The sequence below is a fragment of the Pinus tabuliformis genome, chromosome 5_2 (genome assembly GCF_031772625.1).
Source record: "Pinus tabuliformis cultivar Carrire ecotype Pingquan chromosome 5_2, CPIR1, whole genome shotgun sequence".
Lineage (NCBI taxonomy): Eukaryota > Viridiplantae > Streptophyta > Pinopsida > Pinales > Pinaceae > Pinus > Pinus tabuliformis.
Window position 1 is genome coordinate 1,025,555,858 of NC_142306.1, and position 9,512 is coordinate 1,025,565,369.

Below are 9,512 nucleotides of genomic sequence, written 5' to 3' on the forward strand. Positions count from 1 at the left end.
TTTCCAAGACATGTAGAGACATATGTAGCACCTAGAACAACACTCCAACCACCTACAGCAGCAACATCACCAAGCTACAACATGAGCAACTCTCCAATTTCCTGCAGCAATATCTCCAACCAACACAACATGCCACAACCTCAAACCAATACACATGTGGATCCATCTCCAAGTCAGCAGGCACAACATCAGTCCGCTAGGTCTAGTCATAGGTATGTTGACATCAATGCCAACTAACAAGACCATCATACCAATCATCCATCACACAACACCCCTTACACACCCCTTACACATGCATATGACCAGCAACACCAAGAGCTTGTTGACATCAATGCCAACGTTCTATATGGTGATCCAATTATTTCACAATTCTATATGGTTAATTTGTTAATGACCAATTATGTTTCACAAGGCCACCAATTATGTTATTTCTTACTCCAAGTTCCATCACCTCTTATTGAAATCAAAATGTTTACATTTGCTCATAGGATCCCTTGCAATGTGCATTAATTATTTTCAATTCAATTTGAGATTTTGTGCCAAATAGGCTATCAGAAAATTATTCCCTTACAACAATATTTTAGTTTCTAATGTCTGTCATCAAAAATCATAATATTTGTTCAAACACCAAAGTGGAAATGATTGGTAAATTTCCCTCATTGAAGTTGATGGTGAAATGTTTTCACTTGTAGTTATCAAAGCTAGACAAAGACAAATTTCTAATTTAGATTTATAGTAGTAAATATTATGAATCTCAAAGTTAAAGAAACAGGTTTGCACTCTTGCTTAAATCTTCTTCCAATCATAAAATAAAGAGATTATATTTGACAAAATCTAACAACCTTGACCTTCCTTTGTTTTGGGCAAAATGTTATGACCCATTCACTTGGGCCTTCAGCCTTGTGAAAAGGATCAGAATTCGTATCTTGTTATGTTATTATTGCATTTTAAGATTATAGGTATTCCCTACTGTTACAAGGTATGATGTTTCCGATAAATGAATCAAGACTAGCTGTGTTTGAACAACATTTGGAATTATTAACGTTGAAAAAAGAGAATTAAAATAAATAAATAAAATCTGCAATGGCTTATGATGGACTTTGGTTGAGTCAAGCTTGCAACTTCTCTTGTAAAGAGGAAACCTATCACATATATTTGGGATTGGATCCCAGAAAGACCAATCTAGTACTTCATTAAAATAAGTAGCATTATCTTATTCAAAAGCTATATTTTGATAAAGAGTATATCATGCTACATTAAAGATGTTGGGAGAATACTATCACGTCAACATGGGTTTTGCATGTCAAATCTAGTTTCCATATTAACAAAGCTTTTTGTGTAAATAGTGCCCAGTAAAGCATATCTGTTTCAGAATTGTTATACAAGTGGATAATTTGCAATCTCACTAAAATCAATGTATGTGATCTGCTAATCACAAACTAGCTGCAATCTACCCTTGGATATCTCAGGGTATGAGAGTTTTCTGGAGGATGAATTTTAAGAGAAGAAAATCAAGTCACCCTGGAAAGCAAAATATAACTAGCTCTTTTCGAATTAAAATTCTATGCATAATAATGATATGAACTAACACAGCTAAGAAAGTTTGAATAACATTGTTGAAATTGAAAACGGAAATACATTTGCAGGCAATCACTGTGTTTACCAGCGTCTCCAACCAGTGTTACAATTAAAAAGATGCAAAAATATTTACAGAGAGAAGGATACTAATATCATAAAGTGTATTGTCAAAGTAGAAGAGATAAAACATATATCATCTAGCAATTTGATCAATTTGTTCAAGACAGTTGCAATAAAAACAATTTCAAAAACTTGCAAGTTGTAACCCATCTTATTGATAAAAATGACAAACAAGCTTAAATGGTTAGAAACCAACCCATTAAATGCTAGAAGAGGGATGCAGTCAGAAGGGTGATCTCATTTTTTATGGCTGGAGAGAGTCTCGAGTTTGAAAATGTCCAAACGGATGTGACATAATCAAGCATAAGTTTCCCAGCATTTTCAAGAATCCCGAGGGCTAAGAAGAAGAAACTATAGCAACGAGGCTGATATTTTCGAGGCACCTGGACCAAAAATCCAATAAAGGCGTTGAGTGAGCTTGACAAGGAAGACTAGGAACTTGACTCTGGGCCATTAAGAAGTTGGGCTCCCTTTGCAAATATCCTACGGATTGAAGAATGAACTCATGATCTCTGGGATATCTATCTTCCATGGATGATAACATAGCTAGGGTGTTTTAGGAATATGTTAGATGCTTTTAAAAAGTAGGTTTTTCTTTTCATAAAGGGAGTGTGCTACCATGGTGACAAGCAAATAGAAAAGGCCTATTTAACATGATTAACATAACAAATAGAAAAGCGCATATTGATTTCATCCTCCATTATAAATGTTCTGAAATATCAGATAGAAACCGTTTAAAATTATGGCTCCACAGATGGTGTAGCAGAAAACATCAACACTGTCAAGTGAAGTACAAAACCGGTTTGACACTTGCTGCAGATGTGAAATCCACACTAGACTCTGCATTCAACTGTATTAGAATAACACAACAAGAAGCCCTCCCCTTGAATTAATGAATAGGTTCACATGTTCAGGAGTTGGGATTTAACTCTACTTAAAAACTGACCAATTAGTTATAAGGCCCACAGATTTTTTACCAGCTTGGTTGGAAGTAATTTTATGTCAAACCTAGAAGACATAATCAATCACAGAGATAACCTTAAATCCAAATCAACATATTCCGAAGGCACTCTAGTAGCAATTTGGTTGTCCTGGCAAATGGCGTCTGCAGTGCCCTTGTTGTTTGATTCATATAGAAACTTATAGAAAGGCTGAGATCCCTCTTCCTGCTTCGCAGTTTCTGTGGAATTAATTGAGCTATGCTGAAGCAATCCCTTGAACAGAAAATTTGATTTGGTACTCAAGCCCCCGGTGATTTCCTGAATAAAAGGAAAAGAACACAATTAGTTTCCTTTTGATGGGAAAAACATAAAAGAGGAAAAGGCTTTAAACTGCTTAGCCATTGATGACGAGCATAATTTCCAATACCCCAAAAATGTCATTTTCCTTGCAATGAAAAAGAAAACAGCATAAATAATGACTGGAATTTAATGAATTTCAATGTCACAGGTTAAGCACAACACCGGATGGGCAGTCTCACTTTGAACTAATACCTCTCTCATTGCAAATGTACACATGAAAAACAGATGGATTACCTGCTGGGCATGGGTTGATGATTTGTTTGGCAATTGGCATTCATCACTACTTTCAGGAGTGGCAGAATATTGTTCAGGTTTGCTACATCTTCCATTCCCATGAGAGGCCTCGTTAGGTGAACATGACAACCCCAGTGTCAAGAAGGTGACACCAGGAGTTTCAATTTCTTGGGTTGATATATCATTCCCAAATGAACCTTTCCAATTCAATGCAAAACCAGGCTGCAAAGAGGTCGAACTTGAGCTACTGTCTTTCAGGGCAGCCTGACCTGCTCCACAGCAGACCTTAGTACTTCCACTGTCATAAGAGAAACTTAGTTCAGAGGGATGTCTACTACTGGGAGATGCCAATTCAGAATTTGCTTGCCATGTCTTTTTCTTGATAGGTTCAAGAGAGACTCCCAGAGAATTTCTAGCAAATACAACAATCTTATATCAGCAAGGAGGGCTTGCACATAATTTTAATTCAAACTTTTGCGCTAGAAATTAAAGCAAGAGGCATAACAAGGTACCTGAAAACACCAGCAGGCTCCTGTATCGCAATCTCCAATCTATTTGGACTAGGATCCGCTATGTCCTCAGTTTTCGCATGTATCCCAGTCCCAACATTCAGACATGCAACCTTTGATTGAATTGGGCTACCGGGATTTTCTTCAGAGAAAGGCCAGGGACGTTTTACGCCAGCAATCTAGTTCACTAATCCATCACAAATTGAGAACCCATCCTAATCACTGCAGAAAAAATAAATGAATATATGAAAATGAATACTGAGATTCTAAATGGGGCCAAAGTTTTCCTACCCTGTCTTCCTCGGTCCAGGGAGGAGTGTTAGAATAGCTTTGGTTTGAAGGGGGCTCCAATTGCATAGTAGCGCCAGATGATGATATGCTCACCTGTATATACACAAAATCATGTTTCCGACTCGTAAATCTCAATACGAAAATTGCATCCAACCATGATTCCTGCCTCCTCTGAAGACACAATTTTATAAATTAAGTTCTATAACCCCTATAGCATCAAAAAGAGCAGAATTTCTCTTCTAGACTGCCATCCACATATACAGAAGGCATTGTGTCAAACAACAAAAACAGATGAAACGAACCAGAAAAATGGGAATATAATTGAAATTGAAATTTGATTATCAGATCATGAATGGTCAATATAAGTGGACCTGCACTACTATAATTATAGGAATGCATAACCCATGTCACTGCGGGACAACAGTAACCTGTAAATCTAAGCTTATAAAGAGAAGGAAAACATAGCCAATCTCCTAGCATCGTATAAAAATAAACTCTAAATCTCAATCACAGTAAAGCATAAGCATAGCTTACGAAAGGGTAAACCAAAGAATATAACACCCCTAAAATAAATAAAGAGTGAACCCACCACTGGCAACTTCCTTGCTGGGGCTGGATATCGTAGCAATGGGTCGAAGAATCTCAAATCACTCAAAGGACTGGATGTGTTCTGAGACCTTATTCCAAATAAATCCATCTTTCTCATTTCCAATTCCTGATTCAGGGAATGATTCAAATCCTCTCTGTTCCCATTATGGACAGGCCATAAGCCAGGTGCCATGATGCCGGGGTTGGCCACACCGGCATCGATTATACAGGACTCAACATGTTCACTGCTCCTACCAAGAGATGAATTCCTGGATAGGGCCCTGTTCTCTTCTCTGGGCGACTGATGTTGAGGACTGCTGCTGCTGCTGTTCAGTCCCACCATTGGAATCTGCTGCTTGAGATTAATGGAATGGAGATTTGCCATAGAAATGATGGAGTCTGGCATTTTGCAGGTGTTTCTTGGGGGCATGAATGTTGGGTGCTGTTGAAGTGTCCTGCCCTTTATTTGTGAGGCATAGTTAGGAGAGAAAACAAGGGAGGTGCCCTGAGAATGTAGGGCACTTGTGAGTGGAGGAAGGGCATGGGCTCGTTGTAGAGATGCCAGACAGGCTGCCTCCTGCCTCTGCTGTTCTTCCATGCGGAGCTTTTCCAGCTGAGCAACACCTAAACCGCGCTGAGGGATCTTCTTTTGGCCATTCTTGGACTTTCTGCTGGATCTAGAGCTCCGCTGGTGCTGCTGCTGCTGCTGGTTCTCGTCCTGTTGTATCATGCTGCTGCCTTCCTTTGTTGTATATGTCAACGATGACAGGGGTACTTTCTGAGTGTTAGATAGACCGCCTGCTCTCAGCAGCAGCATTGCCATCTAAAATCTAACAGACCAGCTGAGGTCTGTTAGGTTCTCACCAGAGCTTGTGAGATGAAAGCATATGCAGAACGTGGGAATGAGTGTCAGGGAAAACACATCCAAACAATTATTGGGTGGAGGGATTCCTATGTTTTGACTACAATTGCTGTCAGGAACACACACAGGAGTGCAGATAGACAGAAATAAAAAGAAGAGACATACCCTCCAACTTCAAAATAATAAAACTAGGAGATGATACATTACGCAAAATAAAGAACTCCAAAATACAGAACTAGGAGGGCGAAACAGGCAGATAAGCATATAACAACAGATGGCTGTTGATGGGATGATATACCCAGAGCTCCACAGGAAGATAGGGATATACCCACAAATGTTTGTTCATCGGAGAATATACACAGAGCTCCACAGGCAGATACCCACATATGTTTCTTGATAGAAACACATAAGCAGAGCTCCAAAGGCAGAGACACACAGATGTTTGTTGATAGTAGGGTATACACAGAGCTCTAAAGGAACATAACTAGGAAGAGCAGGCCCATCTATGCCCACTTTTCCTTTGTTTAACAGAATGCAAAGGAACGGAACTAGGAGAAACAGTTAGCTGTGACCTGTACACCCTTAATTGATGTTTGATAGGAGATTAACCTGAGCTTCAAATGAATAGAACTATGAAGCGCAGAAATGTATCCAAAAACCCACGGAGACAGCAGGGTAGAGGATATGCAGAACTCCAAGTCATCAGAACTAAGAAAGGCAGAGGGGCGTACATATATATCTATGTAACCATAGCACCCCCAGCAGCAATCAACAAACATTTGAATTGGGGAGAGACATGGAGGAGGAGAGAACTAATGCAAGTCAACATTGCGCTACTTATAGATGATGATGGTGAAGAGAAACGCCACCAAATCTCTGCATGGAAACCAGGAATCTTGTCCAAGTTCCGCTTAATTGGGATCCTTCTCTTGCTTTTCACCGCGTTGGGATCCACCAGCACCAACGCCAACACCAACACCAACACCAGCAGCTGCTGCCTAGGCCTATTCTCTGGGGGGTTGAGCAGAGGGGGCTGTTTGCTTTTCAAAAGAAAGAAGCTCTAGGATCATCCATCTATCTATCTATCTATCTAGGTATCCATCGTCATAAAACAAACACCATGCCCTGTTTTGAGAGCACCGCGTGGTAACAAAGTGAGGGCAGCATCGGATTCATAGAACCCCTATCACAATTCTTACGAGATCCTCCCATTCCTATCCTCTCCTCACACGTGTGACTTGTTGCAAAAACCAACAGAATCTGGATCAATCTATCCACAAACCCCATGTTGTGAGTGTGGAGGGAGGGCCCAACTGAACCAGACCAGACCGTCATACATAATCAGCAGCAGCAATCAAACTAGAAGGCTTTTTTCCTGTGGACCCCTACCTTCCTTTCCCCTTAACACCAAGCTACAGCATATCCCATCCCTTGCTCATCTGCATGACCCACTTCCGTTAAAGCTCCCCTCTGCCATGCCCATGCCCATGCCCTCTCATTAATCCCCGTTCACACCCTGCCCCACTCACAAATCTAAATCTGCACATAACACCAATTCCATGCACACATACCCCTCTAAATAGACACTAGCATCTAGCTCTGCAACACCTCCCAAAAGCAGCTTTAGGCAGAGCGCTCTAGCCCTGGATACCCTGTTGGATTGGTATTATTTGCTTTATTTGTTTGTTTCCCCCTATGATGCACATCCCCATAATCTCTCTGTCTATATCCCCTCTACCCATTTAACCATCCGAATTTCAATCCCCAACACATGAGAGAAAAACAAGGTGATACTAATTATCTATACTCCCAAACCCACCCTCTAGATTCCAAGCAGGTTACACACCTAGATTCACTCCACCTCTTAATATATTCATCTCTATCTCTCTCCCTCATTAATGCAACGGACCAAATTGGATTCTCAACCAACCAACCAACCTGCCTCAAAAATAATAATAATATATTTACAGGAGGGATTCAGCAGGCCCATCTCTTTCACATTGACTGCCTCATACTGAAACAAGTCCTACCCCACACACCAAAAACACCAGTCTGTCTCTTTCTTTCTGTGGCGGTTACATCATATGTGTGAAGTTTCTGATCTACCCATAATGGGGTTCAGGCATTTTCTTTCTTTCCAACAATCATGTGCCTTGTGTGTACTAAACCCACTTACTCCCTTAACCCCTTAAACACGCTTCACTCATTTCAGTGAGCCAGTTTCTCACCTTTAAATTTACTATGGTGATTAGAATTTAGCCCTCCTCAATGGATAATCCCAATCATATCATACCATAACAAAGAGAATAAAAACTTTTAAGCCTGACACCAACTCTACCATTCCACACAGAACGACAGCTCTGCCCACATTAATTATTGTGCTGTACTTACTGTGCTGTGAGTACTTGAGATTTGCATGGAGATGGCAAGAAGATTTGGGCAGTCCACCTCTAATTACTCTTCACGATTGACAGTTGATAGAATCCACCAGAGCTAAACTAAACTGCCCCTCCCTTCACCCAAAACTTGGCAGATAGGTTTAATCTCCCACCAAAATAGCCAACTTCCTGCCCCTCCTCCACTATGTACTAATTCAAATACCCCAAAATTTGACATTTTTGGAAATTAGATGAATCTCCCACCAAAATAGCCATCTTCTTCAGCTTCCTCCCCCACTATGTACTGAATCAAATACAAAAACAGACTGACAGTTATCTTGGTTCTACATACCAGCATCTATCTCGATCCTAGTTCTTAACAAGAGAATCAAATCAGCCTCTGTACTGATCTCCCTGATGGAGACATCCACGCCCAAATCTTCCACATGTGTTAGCATTACCACGCCATCCTCATTTCCCTCGACTCACCAACAGCCCTTATGCCTCTGTTAGTTTGTTTCACACCAACGTGTACCCTACTACTAACAACCCTGCTTTATCACATAGTGTCAAGAGTGTGGTTGGGATAGAATATTCAGCATTTTACAAGCCCATGGTCCCCCAAAAAAAGTAGGAAATCCATTGATGGTTGCCCAAATCTCATGCATTGTGAACTCCACATCCTCTCATTAAGACTTAGGTGAGATGGAATAAAGATATATGAAATAGAAATGTGGATAGAAATGTTACCATGGTGTTGGCATGGACATTATTTATTAAAGAATTATCAAAATTAATTAAATATATAAAATTTATTTTTTAATAAGATTTTATTAATTTTATAATTTAAAATTTAAAATTGAAAATTTATTATGGATTTTGGATAGATGGTGATCGAGTGCCTTGTTAAGGTACTCCTAGATGTTAATCTATTGGTTTAATTCTCTGTCTTTTTAGGGTGTTATTCTTGGACATGAGCATGATGTACCCTCACTGTTGCCGAACTTACCAAAAAACTTAAAATTGAAATTGAAAAATATTAATTTCTAGTTTTTCAATAACTATTTATATTTGGTTTGTTGTGAAGGGTTATTTTGGTTCCTTGGGATGAAGGAATGGAATCCTCCCCACCCAAGTTCAATCTTGCAAGTGACATAAAAAAAATATTTTAAATTATATTTGAAAATTGATTGCTTTGGTGCGTATTGGTTGTTGGTCATTGATCATTTTATGTAAACACTTATAGATAACTTGTCACATAGTACAATCGAAAATTTGACTTAGGTATGTATTGGTTGTTGGTCATTGATAATGTTATGTAAACACTTGTAGATAACTTGTCACATAGTTTTTCACATTCTTAGGCTTCTCGTATTATAAGGTTCTTGATATTAATACCTAATCATATTTTTTGTCATATAATAATAAAATGATTTTTCATTTTGTGAATTTAATAGAAAGAGAGAACACTTTTAGTTTCATACATCTTCTTAGAGATTGTTGCTATAACATTCAATGTTTTATCAATAATGTTATTTTGATTGTAGTCACAATGGTATTATTTATTTTTCTGTGTGTAATTACATTTTTGTTTAAGTCTCTGCTAGAACACATTAAATTTTGTAATATAATATATTACGTCGTAGGCGTG

The 9,512-nt window shown here is 39.0% G+C and overlaps 1 protein-coding gene across 1 annotated transcript; it reads right to left on the reverse strand.

Annotated features, from left to right (window-relative positions):
- Window positions 1-2,355: 2,355 nt before the first annotated feature.
- On the reverse strand, window positions 2,356-6,970 carry LOC149162742 (uncharacterized). Its single transcript, XM_089437361.1, has 5 exons — window positions 4,623-6,970; window positions 4,034-4,126; window positions 3,746-3,921; window positions 3,234-3,645; window positions 2,356-2,957 (listed from the first exon to the last, which is right to left on the reverse strand). Exons 1-5 carry the CDS (start codon window positions 5,442-5,444, stop codon window positions 2,724-2,726), a joined length of 1,737 nt encoding a protein of 578 aa, XP_089293487.1. The 5' UTR covers window positions 5,445-6,970; the 3' UTR covers window positions 2,356-2,723.
- Window positions 6,971-9,512: the final 2,542 nt, after the last annotated feature.